General features: G+C 41.1%; 1 protein-coding gene across 3 annotated transcripts in view; it reads left to right on the top strand.

The window, feature by feature from the left end:
* ELAC2 (elaC ribonuclease Z 2) overlaps window positions 1-14002 on the top strand; it is a 29610-nt gene that overhangs the window by 3578 nt on the left and 12030 nt on the right. For 2 of the 3 annotated variants that reach the window (XM_055143120.1, XM_055143122.1), the window contains 7 exons: window positions 1100-1157; window positions 2194-2262; window positions 4397-4507; window positions 5441-5499; window positions 9719-9777; window positions 9867-9939; window positions 10531-10643. In XM_055143120.1, the coding sequence (XP_054999095.1) occupies window positions 1100-1157; window positions 2194-2262; window positions 4397-4507; window positions 5441-5499; window positions 9719-9777; window positions 9867-9939; window positions 10531-10643 (542 nt within the window). The remainder of the gene's footprint in view (window positions 1-1099; window positions 1158-2193; window positions 2263-4396; window positions 4508-5440; window positions 5500-9718; window positions 9778-9866; window positions 9940-10530; window positions 10644-14002) is intronic. The other variant, XM_055143121.1, reaches the window with a different exon arrangement.

Genomic DNA, 14002 nt, shown 5'->3' with positions numbered 1-14002 from the left:
CAGGTAAAGGGACAAACATCATAACCTGTCGTTACTTATTGCAAACCATAATGCCCAAAGGGGTGGTGGGGAGGGGGGAGGGAGGGAGGGCGGGAGGGAGAGGGGAAAGGAAAGACAGGAGAGAGATAGAGAGAGAGAGAGAGACCTGCCATGCTGAAGAGGGGGTTGGGGGGATGGCAGGAGGGAAACTGGGGACATTGGTGGTGATGAAGGGATGGGTGTTGAAACGTTGTATGACTAAAACCCAATCACAAGCAACTTTGTAACTATCTCACTGATTCATTTTTTAAAAAAGGTGATACCAGAGTGCAATTGGACTGGAGCTATAGCACAGTGGTAGGGCTTTTGTCCTGCACACGGCCAACCTGGGTTCGATTCCTCTGTCCCTCAGAGAGCCCAGCAAGCTACCAAGAGTATCCCGCCTGCAAGGCAGAGCCTGGCAAGCTCCCCGTGGTCTATTCGATATGCCAAAAACAATAATAAGTCTCACAATGGAGACGTTACTGGTGCCTGCTTGAGCAAACTGAACAACAGGACGACAGTGCTACAGTGCTACCAGAGTGCAGAGCCAGGAGCTAGTGAGTCCTGAGTACTGCCAGATGTGACCCAAAACCCAAAAAAAAAAAAAAAAATAGAAAAGAAAGAAGAATCTCCAGTAGGGTCCCAGAACTCCTGAGAACTGCTTGAGAAGCCCCCATCTCCCCCCACTAATTTCATAAAAATTTTTACTAAGGAGCCTCCTTGACTCCCCAATTGAGTAGCAACACCCCCATTTTTTGTGTTTCTTTGTGAATGCATCCTTAACTTGCTCTTGTGGCCAGTGGAATCTGTTTCCTCAGGGGAAGGAACCTCTCTGCTCACTGTTAAATCCTTAGCATCTAACAAGTAGACACAGTATAAATAGGAAGTTCAAAACACTTAATAAAGATTGAGAATGGTAGAGAACATGCCTTGCATACATGAAAGATCTAGGTTTGATCTCTGGTATTACAAATAACAATTCTTATTGATACCTGTTTGTATCTCTTATATACTTGAATGTATTGATTTTGACATTTGTGTAACCATAATTGCTCATGTTTTTCTTCTCTTTTTTTAGGGAAAATACCTAGAAGCTATCAAAATATTTTCTGGTCCCTTAAAAGGAATAGATCTTGGTATGCACTTGAGTATGACTCATTATCTCATTATCTGCATTTCTTTGTCATGTATACCTGGTCTCTCAAATAGAACCTATAAAAGCAGATTTAAGTTTAAGCTTAACAATTGTTTCATAAACTAAAATTTTTAAGTATTGCCTACTGAATTTTTTATACCCCTACATTGTTTCCACTAAATATAGGATAGGCAGAGAGGAGTGAATTTTTTTTTTTTTAAAGAGGCCACACTGTAAGAATGCTAGGTAGCAGTATTCATTTGCACTCAGAGGCCTAGGGGTTAGGTCCTAGGATTACTACTTGGGCTCAGGGATAGTTCTCAAAGTTGAATTGCACTAGGAAGAGGGCTTGTCAACTGAAGAATGTAGGTGTTGTGTCTGGGTCTCAGCTATGGCTATACTGGCAGACATAATGCCTTTCTGTAGGAGCAGGTCTGACAGGATGCTTTGAGGGCCCTTTCCTGAGGGCAGTCTGCATATCTGGACTATTAATGCTTTTCTCCTAGGAACACTATTTTTTAAAATTTTTATGTCAGAATAAATATCTGGCCTCATAGTACTGTGTTAACTTGTCTTAAATCTGGGTATTATTTACTTTTTTATTTATGGATGGTGGTATTCATGAGTATGTCTTCCTTTAATTTTAGTAATACTAATATTAGACGAAGGTACATTTTTGTTCTTAATTTTTTATTTTTAATTTATTCAGACGAGGCCAGAGAGATAGTACAGTGCGTAGCCTTGCATTTGACTGACCCAAGATTGATCCCAGCACCCCAAATGATCCCACAAGCCCACCAAGAATGATTTCTGAGTGCAGAGCCAGGAGTAAGCTCTGAATACCACTGGATGTGACACCCTCCCTCCCCCCCAAAAAAAACACCCAAATATAAGAAAAAAAAATTTATTTACTCAGAAATTCTAGTTTGGGTGCAGATTTGAAGACAAACTCAGAACTGTTCTGTTGCTGGAAAGTTAATTTTCATGCCTCCAGGATACGGGCCTTGTGGCCATTGACCTGTTTCTCTTTCACACAGCTGTGCGGCCCCACTCTGCGCCAGAGTATAAGGATGACACCATGACGGTTTTCCAAATCCCCATATATAGTGAGTATGTGTGCGTGAATATTCATGCGGTCAGAGGTGCTGAGACAAGGCAGAAGAAATGTATTTCATGGAGGGTCTAGGTTCTCTCTGACTCTTAGACAAAAGCTAGAGAGCCTTGCGATCTCCTTTTATTGATCATGGTACCGCTAAAGGGAGCAATACAGTGAAGTCACCAAAGGCATCAAAAGAAGTTATAGGAAGAACTTTGAGGCAGTAGAATGTTGTTTCCTTGTACCTGCAGGCTTGTAGCCTGGGTGGGGGGTGGGAAATACAAAGCCAAAACCTTTCTTGGGCTATTGGCACTTGGATTTACATCTCAAAGACAAGGCTGGGCGGCCACCTAAAATCTACACTTCAAATACAAACTGGGCTGGCACCTGAAATCTACATCCCAAAGACTAGGCTGGGCCAGAGCCTGCAACTTACTATATCAGTGGTCAGGCCTGGGTAACACCTGAGATCTGCATGTCAAAGACCAGCTGGGCTTCAGAGAGAAAAGGAAAACTGCCCCTATCCATATACTGAAATTATTTTCTGAAAGCAGCTTGAAGGGGGAAAATGTTCCTGTCTGTATTACAGTCAGCGTGGGCTCGCCCTGATAGGTCAGTCCATCCCCAACAAGTATGAAATGTTCTAAGAAAGATATGTAGGTTCTAGATAAAGAAAGGCTGGGTGAAAATAGGAATGGCTTGAATACTTGCTTTGTATTCTCCAATGCTGAGAAAATTCAGTTCAGGGTAAAGCATGTTTCCTTTCCTTAAGGAGCTTCTAATCTGCTGACCAGGCATTTCACTTATATAAAATGATAGCTGTCATATTTTGGAATAACAGGTGTTAAACACTCAGATGACAGATTATTCTCAGATTTACACATTTATTGCTTGGGATTAACTTGTTACAGATATAAGCACCTTTTATTTAAATTTTTTTTTTTTAACTATTTAGTTGAATCACTGTGAGCATTACAAAGCTGTTCATGGTTGGATTTCAGTCATACAGTATTCCAACACCCTTTTCTCTTTTTTTTTTTTTGCTTTTCGGGTCACACCCAGCATTGCACAGGGGTTACTCCTGGCTCTACACTCAGAAATTACTCCTGGCGGTGCTGGGGGACCATACTGGATGCTGGGAATTTAACCCGGGTCGGCCGCGTGCAAGGCAAATGCCCTACCCCTATGCTATCACTCTAGCCCCCAGTGTACTTTTCCCAACTTGCTCCGTCGCTCTGTCTCTGTCCCTCTCCTTTTGGACATTGCGATTTGCTGTTTTGATACTGAAAGGTTATCAGCACCTTCCTTTTGAAGAGATTCTGGATGGGTTTGCAGAGATAAACTTAAAAACAAAAAGCAACTAATAATGGAACTTTATAACAGTTTTAGACCTGATAGAGAAAAAAAATTCAAGAGTTAGGAGGGCAGTGAGGGTATGGATATGAGACAGCCATTCTGATTGGCACCCCTTTTGCCTGGCTAAACTTCTAGGCAGTTGTTTTTTCTTACCACCTTCAAATGCTGAAAATCCCCACCCCACCTCACCAGACCTCCCCAACTGGTTATATTCTTCTGCTGCTCTTTTGTTTCCTTCTCTGCCTTCTCTTCTCTTACTTGCCTCCATCCACACCACATCTCTAGAATGGAATTGTTTGCATATATTTGTGTGGTCAGAACCCACCTCACTGACCTTGTGGGCCTCTGTTTTCCCAACCTCACCCAGTGGGCACAAAAGGGGTGAGCATCAGGGAGGAGTAGGGAATAGGTACTGTTGTATTAGCTTTGAGGCAATTCTGACTAGTGGTTTTCTTTTTCTACATCTTTAGACTTAAATGACTGCAAGATTATGTTCTTCAGATTGATTTTTTTTTTTTTACTGAGTGTTGATAATGAATAAAACTGCCTGTTGCTTCTTCGTTGGCAAACACTTGTTTCCTTCTGTACTCAGGGTTCTTAGCTGACCAGAACAGTAAAGATGTGAATCTAGCCCAGAGTTGCAGGTTAGGGTTACTGGTTCTTCATGGTGCCATGCAGGAGGCTTCTGATTTAGGGGACTTGATCCATATGTTAAATCTGGAGTTTGTAGTTTGACTGTGAGCTCTCCTCCATTAGCAGGTGACTTGATTGTTTTTTGTACCAACCAGGTGAACAGAAGCATGGACAGCACCAGCCATCACAAAGTCCAGAAAGATTCAATACAGAGCAGTCTTCTGACTCCATGTCATCTGAAAATGAGCAGCACCTTCCAGAAGGTAGTAGTATTTAAGCAAAACAGTGCACGATCAAGAGAATTTTGTATCCTTAATCTGTAGGTTCTTAATGCTGTAAATTATAATGAGTCTCACTCAAGCTCTGTGTAAGTATGATATTCCTTGTGATGTTTGCATTTAGCCTCTGAGGAGTGGCTAACTATTTCATAAAGGTGCAGAGAGGAGCTTTGAATGGCATTCTGCAGGTCTCTGTTCCAGCAGAGGTCAGTCTAGTACACTGATTCATACAGTGGCTTTTTCACTTTTTTCACATTCATAATGTAGGTTAATTTTATATTGTAGCAGAAATTAGTAAGTAGCACTTACTAAGTAGCTGTAAAACAGCAGTTAGGCAATCTGTAATACCTTTCTTCCAGCTGACAACCTGGAAATCTAATCACTTCCAAGATTAAATGTCTTAAAGGAATTAGACTGCTTAAAGATTTTGTTTTCTAATACTTGGGCAGAGCTGATAAGTTCCTCTTTCTCCCCAGACATCATTTCTGTCTGATGACCTAAGAGAGGCTTATCCGTGTAAGCTGTCCTAGTTAAAATGGTGAATATTGACACACATTTTTTTCTCTGTAGGACATTTATCTCTTGTGTTTCACATATTTTCATGCTTGTTTATAAAGTATAACTTGTCTTTTCTTTCTTAGCCCCTCATAAAAGGTATTAGACCCTAAACATTTTTACCTGTCTTCTAGAGAGTTTTTTAGTTAGCATTCTATTGATTTCATACTTGTTTCATTTGCTCAAACATATCTCAACAGTAGGAAAAGGGAAGCATTTATTTGAGAACAAGTGCAGCGTTTTCTGCTTTTATACATGACTGTTATGACCAGTTTTATTTAATGTCACAGATGATTATAGGATCATATAAGATCTGTGGTGCCTATACCTTCATATTTACCTTTGATATCATTTGGTTTTCCTTAGGTGTTAGCCAGGAGACAGGTGGCAGGGACCCCTCCTTGGTTGTAGCTTTTGTTTGTAAGGTAAGAATCTTTTTTGTTGACTTTACCTGGTATCCTTTAAAGTTTTACAGCAATGTGAACTAGCTGCCCATTAGTTGTGCCAGTCACAAACCCAGGTACTCTGTTCTCAGTATCCCACCTATCAGTCAATCAATCAATCACTGTCATCCCATTGCTCATCTGTTTGAGTGGGCACCAGTAATGTCTTTCATTGTGAGACTTATTGTTACTGTTTTTGGCATATTCAGTACTCCATGGGTAGCTTGCCAGGCTCTGCCGTGCAAGACTCTCGGTAGCTTGCCAGGCTCTCCGAGAGGGGCGGAGGAATCGAACACAGGTCGGCCGCAAGAAAGGCGAACGCCCTACCACTGTGCTATTGCTTCAGCCCATCCCACCCATACTTCCTAAATTACCTTGTGTTCTGTCAGTCTGTATTTGTTGTATATACTTACATAGTCTTATATTTATTTGTTCAGTTCTATTGGGATTCAGAAATAGCTAAAAGCTGTTTTATTCTCCTTCAGATGATTTAGGTCTTCAGACTCCTTCAACTCCAATTTAGTGAATAGTCACTGTAGCTGTTAAGTGATAATGGGTTAATTTTAAAATTGAGCAGTGTTCATACAGGTCTGAATCTGCAAATCAGAAGCTGGTCAAATACTTGAGAATTTTTTAATGTACTTTTCAGAGCTGATTAATGGTCAATTTTTATTTAACTTTTTAAAAAAATATTTTTTAACTTTTTTATTAGTATACATGAAATTACAAAGTTACTCATGAATGGGTTTCAGGCATACATTTTTTCAGCACCAATCCCTTCATTAGTGCTACTTCCCACTATCAGTTCACCCTCCCTTCTCCATTGCTTCCCATTGTAGTCTGCGTCTACAAGGGACACTTTTTTACTAGCATCTTTTGAGGGGCTGGGGTCACACCCAACAATGCTTAGGGTTGCTCCTAGCTCTGCACCTAAAAATTATTCCTGGTGTTGCTCGGGGGACCATATGGGGTGCCAGGGATCAAATGGGTCAGCTTCATGTAAGGCATAAACCTTACCTCCTATACTATTGCTTCTGAAGGGGCACTTTTAAAAATCTGTAAATTTTTGCATTGTGGCTTACTGTAGTCTTGCTGATAGGGTTTTGTACATACACCTTACTACCTTTCAGCCTTACCTTTCCTTCCTTTGCTCTTCCTTCACTAGAGTCATTGTCCCCTCCTTGCTCTATCTCCAGCCCCCTCAGGTGGTATGTTTCCTGCTGACTACCGTTTTTATTGGGATCTCATTTTGCTTGTATTCTGTATTCACTGCTAAGCTCTGGGAACTTCTCAGCAGTGGTGTCTTTGACTGTTGCTTCTTTATCAGGGTTGTCTTTATCAGGGTTGTCTTGGCCCTCAGGGTCCTTGATGATTTTTAAATTGTTCCTCTTCTATTCATACATGCTCTTTTGTCATCTGTTCATTTATTTTGTGACTTTCTCCCCATCTTCTGCTATTGGCTTAAAGTTTTCTGTACCTTGTCTGGAGTTCTCTGATTCTGTCTTCAGCAGCTGTCACTCTGCCAATGAGGCCTTCCTGTGACGTTTTTAATTCACCTGTTTTCAGATCTGTCATTTCTGTTTGTAGTTTTCTCATTTCTGCTCTCATGTCTTTTTGTGTTCTATTGGATGTCTGTTCCAATGTTTCTTTGAGCTCATTAAACATCCCAATAATTTCCACTCTGGACTCCTTTTCAGAGAGATTATATAGGGGGTTGTTACCAGTAGAGTATTCGGGGATTACAGTATTTGTCCACTTTGTTGGGGTTCTACACTGCTTGACTATGGTTCCTTGTATAGTCCGGAGGTATGCCTGAAAGATCCCCCCATTACTAAAATTCTGGGAGAGTTTTATGGGAAAGGGAGAATATCTTGTGGCTGCATTAGTGTCACCCACTTAGCAAGTATACCATTAGTAATGGCCTGTTTTTAATAGGAATTTGCATTATAATTATTTTATAATATCTGCAATAAATATTTTTTTCTAATCTGTGCTAAGACCATACATTGTACTTTTTATGGGTTTTTATTTTTTTAAATAAACATTTTACAGTAAACAGTAAGCGTTTTTATTTTAGACACTGTGGTTTACCGATTTAGTGAACCACATTTAGTTTACCGATTTAGTTTAATGATAAGGTTTCCTTTATAATACAGTCCCTCATCGCACCCTCCCCCAGAGTATCCACTTTCCCCAACCATTCATTTGATGACCCTCATCTTATAATTCCCCCTCCCCAAACCGTTCCCTGTGTTAAGCTTCCTATAACACCAGTTCTCAGTGGATGGATCTGGAGAGTATCAGAGGGACAAACACAGTGATCTATCTCATATTTAGGATATAAAGAAACTTTGTAGGGAATAACAGAACCACAAAGGGAATAGAAATGAAGAGTAGGAGAACTATTCTTCAGTAGGAAGCTTACCACTGGAATGGGTGTGCGTGTGTTTGTGTGTTGGGGGGGTGGATAAGTCAGGGAAAGGGACACTAAGACAGTGGTGGGAGGGGAAGTGTCTGCTGTTTCTAGAGGCAGGCTAGGGTGTGGGAAGGAAACTGGGAAGTTGGTGGAGGGGGGTGGGTGGAAACTGGTGAAGGGATTGGTGGTGGAATATCTCATGCCTGAAACTAAATCATAAATAACTTGATCACTAATTCATGATGATTTAAAAACAATAACAACAACAAAAAAAAACAGTTCTCAGTTTTTGTTGCCTTTGGGCATTATACCAGCATTATGTTTCTTTATATCCCACATATGAGAGAGATCATACTGTGTCTACCCCCCTAATCTGACTAGCTTCACTCAGCATGGTAGTCTCCACATCCATCCAGTTAGAGCAAATTGCATGGTTTCTTTTTTTTTAAGACAAGTAGTATTTTATTTATGTATTATAGTTTCTTTATCCATTCATCTGTTCTTGAGCACTTGGGTTGTTTCCAGATTTGACTTTAGTTACTGATCTGTTGTTTGTCAGTAAGCTCTGTATCATTCCTTCAAACCTGAATGTTTGGTTGGATGATTATTCTTGGTGAGGTTTATATCCCACATATGAGAGAGATCATACTGTGATCTCTCTACCAATAATTAATCATACTGTGATCTCTCTATCAATTAAAAAATAAAATAATTTTAATTGAATTTATTTTAAATTGAATTTAAAAATAAATTCAATTAAAATTATTTAATTGAATTTATTTTTAAATAGATCCTACCATTTTCTTAAGGCCTGCGAGGTCTCACTTGATGAATCTACTGTGAATCTTAAAGAAGTTCCTTTATGTGTAATTTCCTTCTTAGATTTTTTTTTTTTTTTTTTTTTTGCTTTTTGGATCAACCGGGCGATGCACAGGGAGGGGTGACTCCTGGCTTTGCACTCAGGAATTACTCCTGGTGGTGCTCAGGGGACCACAGGGGATGCCAGGGATTGAACCAGGGTTGGCCATGTGCAAGGCAAATGCCCTGCCTGCTGCAGTATGGCTCTGGGCTTCCTTGGCTGTGATTTTTTTTTTTTTTTGACTGCTGATTCATTTGAACTGCCTTCTTGATCTCAGGGTTCGATGGTTACTATATTATTCCTCTTTAATTTATCCAACAGTTCTCTTGCTGCTCCTTGTTTATTTTGGGGCCATTTCAGGCAGTGCTTGGGGATTATTTCTGTCTCTGTACTCAGTGATCCCTCCTGGTGAGGCTCAGGAGACCTTATGGGATGCCAGAATCAAACCCAGGTCTGCCCCATGCAAGGAAAGTTCCCTATACCCACTGTACTATTTTGATATTGCCAAATATGTGGAAAAACGAGGAAAAATTTTATCCTTTTATTTTCTTATCCATGTCATTGCAATACTATGTTATACAGTGATTTGTATAATCATTTCTGAGGTGCTGTTGCTAATACTTGAAAAGGGCAGGATGATTGATAGCAGTGTTTCTCTTCATGGATACTTGAAAAATACTTTTTATTTGATACAGAAATAGACGGCATTTTATTAAACATAGGGTGACTTAGTATGGGAAAACATGACTGCATTTTAAAACTGTTTCTTTTTCAGAATATAGTATATTTTACCGAATGTAGTAAATTTTACCTGCATCTTATCAATTGTAAGAAAAAAATCAGAATGTTTAAATTCTAAGGAAATTTATTGAAACTGAATTGCTTCTTTAGTCACTGAAGTTACATTTAAGTTCTTTTTGTTGCAGCTTCATGTGAAGAAAGGAAGCTTTTTGGTACTCAGAGCAAAGGAGCTGGGCCTCCCAGTGTGAGTGGGGATACAAATATTAGGGATTCATAGGTAACCCTAGTGCAGAGACTTCCTCATCTCACAGAGGACTTGCCTCTTCTTTGTAGTGGGACAGCAGCCATTGCCCCCATCATTTCTGCTGTCAAAGATGGGAAGAGTGTCACTTATGAAGGAAGAGAGGTGAGTTTTTCTATTTTCATATTTCAGCAGTTGCATTTAGGGTCTAGAATATTGAACAGAATTGCTTTTTTGGCTTAGGTTCTATAGAAGCCACTTTTGAGGGAAGTCAAACAGCTTGGATTTCACCACTGGTCTAGTTGCTTAAATGCGGTCTTTTATGTAGACTTGTTCTGCATGTCAATGCTGGCTGGTTTTGGATCTGGTGGTCCTTGTAAGGATGGGTATTTTTCCATGTACTTGAATTCAGGCTGATGTCCAACAGCAGAAGCATAAAGATGGACTTTGGAGACTGGATAGATGTTGAAAGGAATGCCGTCATGATCATTACTGAGCTATTTTCTTGAGTGATTTAAGTACCTGTGGCCACAGGTTTAGCCTCTGGCAGAGCCTGACTTGATGGCCATAGACGTTTGAAATAGTCTCTGTGAGCCAGTTGCTGGCCTAAGAGGAAGGCCGTAGGTAGAACCCGTAATTGGTTTGTGCTTGCCAGTAATGGTCATAATGTTAGCAGTCCACTGAAAGGCCCCTGGACATGCTTTTGAGCGGTGTCCCTGATCTAGGAAGTACATCACGACCCAATTGGCCTTACAGATTCTGCCTGAAGAGATCTGTACTCCTCCGGATCCGGGTGTTGCTTTTGTTGTGGTAGAATGTCCAGATGAAGGATACATTCAGCCCATCTGTGAGAATGCCGCATTTAAGAGGTAATGCGGACTCTGTGTGGGGGAAAAGGGAGAGACTACATAGGCTGATGAACCCCAGTCCAGCACTGATGCGGTCATATCCCGACTGCTGACGACCCCAGGTAGAGTGCTGCCCACAGTCTGATTCTGAAATCCTGAGGCCTGTCTCTGGCCTAAGGGTCACTCTTGTAGTTATGAGATTCTCTGGTGACTGTAACCTTGAAGGTGAAATTAGAAGACTGAGACCACTGCAGTTTGCACAGTCAGTTGCCAATTAGAGTTCTAAGTTGGGATAAATTCTAGAAATTTCTTGCATTCTAACTAGTACCCTGTATCATTATTCGGATTATTTTTGCTAAAATGAATTTTCCTCACTTATATTGACACTAACATAGGGTGGTTTTCTGTTTGTCTGACTGTTTGGGGGCCACATATGGCAATGTTCAGGCCTTACTCGTGCCTCTGTACTCAGGGATCACCCCTGGCAGACTTGGGACCAATGTGGCACTAGGGATCGAAGTCTGGTTATCTGTGTGCAAGGCAAGCGCCCAACCTACTGTGCTATCACTCCAGCCTCAGATTTGAAGCCTTTGAGATGGTATTGGTCAAGGGTCAGTGTTGAGAGGCAGAATTTCAGCTAGAAACATTTGTGATTTAATGTTCTGATGACCTCAGTCATCTTTTGCTAGAAAACCTCTTTTGTCCTCCAAATAAGTTGACCTGTTTCATAATTCAAGTTTAATCTTGAGTGGGATCTTTCACTCAAACATCTGTGTTTTAATTTTTCCCATTCTTAATGGTTTATTCTTCGCAACTTCCTATATGTTTTCATTATTTTTCTATTTCTAATTTTAATATTTTGCATTTTTTAACTGTTACATTAGATACAATAAATTTCTGTTTTGGGCCGGAGGAATACAGCATACTGGTTGTTTGCCTTGCAAGTGGCTAGCCCAGGTTTGATTCCTAGTACTCCATATGGTCCCCTGAGCACCACCAGGAATAGTCCCTGAACTCAGAGCCAGAAGTAAACCCTGCGTATTGCTGGGGTGACTCCAAAAAGAACAAAAACAGAAAAACAATTCCTTTTAAAAGGTCTTTCTTAAGGTACTGTGATTCATAGTACTGTTAATGATGTTCTCATGCATACTCATTACACCCCAGCACCGGAGCACCTACTTCCCTCCAAGGTCCCAAATACTTTCCCTCCCCGCACTCCCACACCCCAAACTCAGTTCTGTGGATTTACTGCAGTTTTATGGCCTTTTGCCTTTTGTTGCTCCTTTCTCTGCATTTATAACTCCTACATGTGAGAGACCATTCTATATTTGTCTCTTGCCATCTGACTGCCTTCACTCAGCATGATGTTCTTCATGGTAGATTGCATGATTTTGTCCTTTCTTAGAAGTATGTAGTATTCTGTGTGTCTATATGCCACAACTTTATCTGTTCATCCATAGTTGGACATTTAGGTTATTTCCATTTGATAAACATAGTTGTGCATATGTCCTTTTAATTTAATATTTTTGTGTTTGGAAAATAAATGCCAGGAAGTGGTATCACTGGTTTGATGTGACTTTTATTCTATTGTTTGAAAGATCTCTATTTTGCTTTCCATAAGAGATAGAACAACATTCCTGCCAGCAGTAAGTGAGGGGGTTCCTTCTCACAAGTCCTGTGGTGGGCAGAAACCCTGCGATGGCTGTTTCTAGACTTTGCCATGCCATACTCATAGTGTTATTTTGATTTGCACTTCCTAATCATATGTGACGTTGAGCACTTTTTTTTTTTCTTTTTGGGTCACACCTGGCGATGCACAGGGGTTACTCCTGGCTCTGCACTCAGGAATTACCCCTGGCCGTGCTCAAGGGACTATATGGGATGCTGGGATTTGAACCCGGGTCGGCCGCGTGCAAGGCAAACGCCCTACCCGCTGTGCTATCTCTCCAGCCCCATTGAGCACTTTTTTATGTGCCTATTGGCTATTTGTATATCTTTTGGGATTGTGTCTTCATCTCTTCCCATTTGTGGATGGAATCGTTGGATTTTTTTGTTGAGCTTTTTTTTCCCTTCTGTTGGGCCACACCCATCAATTTTCAGGGTTTACTCCTGACTCTGCTCTCAGGAATTACTCTTGGAGGTGTTTGAGAGATTATATGGGGTTCCAGTAATTGGATTCTGGTTGTTTGTATTCAAGGCAATTGCCCTACCCACTGTTCTATCTCTCTGACTCTTGTTGAGCTATTTGAGTGTCAAATAAATTCTTACAAGCAACTAGCTATAACTTTTAAGTTATTGTTAGAAGTTCTTGGGTTTCATTTAATTCTCCCTGGGTGAATTTGGATGGACAAGCCTTATGTTTTATTCTGGCCATTGGCAGAGTTTGGCCAAGAAACCTGAAGTAAAACTACTTCAAGTCACTGTTAATTGGATGTAAGCCAAGAGCCATGTACATTGATATGTTGCTTTCAGGTTTAAAGAGCCATGATCTGTGTGTGTGTGTGTGTGTGTGTGTGTCTGTGTGTGTGTGTCTGTGTGTCTTGTAAGTGTAAGGATGGCAGGGACAGAGGCAGAGAAACAGTTACTATTTTTTTGAAGGACACTAGAATGAAATGAACTATTTTAGTAATTGCTTCTCTAAGTGGTAGAATTGAAATTGATTTATAACTTGTGCATTAGATCTTCTGGAAGGCAGAAATAAAGGCGGAGTCAGATTTATAAGAAGAAATACATGTAAAAGATATAGAAGAGGGGCTGGGGAGAGATAACTACAGTGGTTAGAATGCTTGCCTTGGGGCTGGAGCACAGTGAGTAGGACGTTTGCCTTGCATGCGGCTGACCTGGGTTCGATTCCCAGCATCCCATATGGTCCCCCAAGCATTGCCAGGAGTGCATGAGCCAGGAGCCCTGTGCATAGCTGGGTGTGACCCAAAAAGCAAAAAAAAGAAAGCAAGCAAGCTTGTCTTGCACATGGCCAACCTGGGTTTGATCCCTAGCACTCCAGGTTCCCTGAGCCCACCAGAAATAATCCCTGAATGTAGAACTAGTTGTAAGCCCTGAGCACTCCTGGGTGTGACCCCCAAAACAAACAAACACAGATGAGGGAGAGTGGGAGCAGGAGGGGAACAGATCAGACACCTGTGAAAAGAAGGGATAAAAGAGCCTCCATCTCCAGCAGCCTGAGAGACTCAGGCAAGAGATCTTGCAGAATGGGATTCCCATCTCAGTACTCAGGTTCTGTCTTGCTGTGGCACCACTTGAAATAGCCCAGGAGAGACTGGCCTGGCAGGAATGCTTAGTCTTTCCTCTTGGCAGACTGCAGTCCCAAGTGGCACTTCTCTCTCCCACTGAGAGAGAAGTGCCACTGTCCTAGCTGTATA

This window comes from Sorex araneus, chromosome 6 (assembly GCF_027595985.1).
Source record: "Sorex araneus isolate mSorAra2 chromosome 6, mSorAra2.pri, whole genome shotgun sequence".
Taxonomy (NCBI): Eukaryota; Metazoa; Chordata; class Mammalia; order Eulipotyphla; family Soricidae; genus Sorex; species Sorex araneus.
This window is presented reverse-complemented; position numbering and strand designations above follow the sequence as displayed.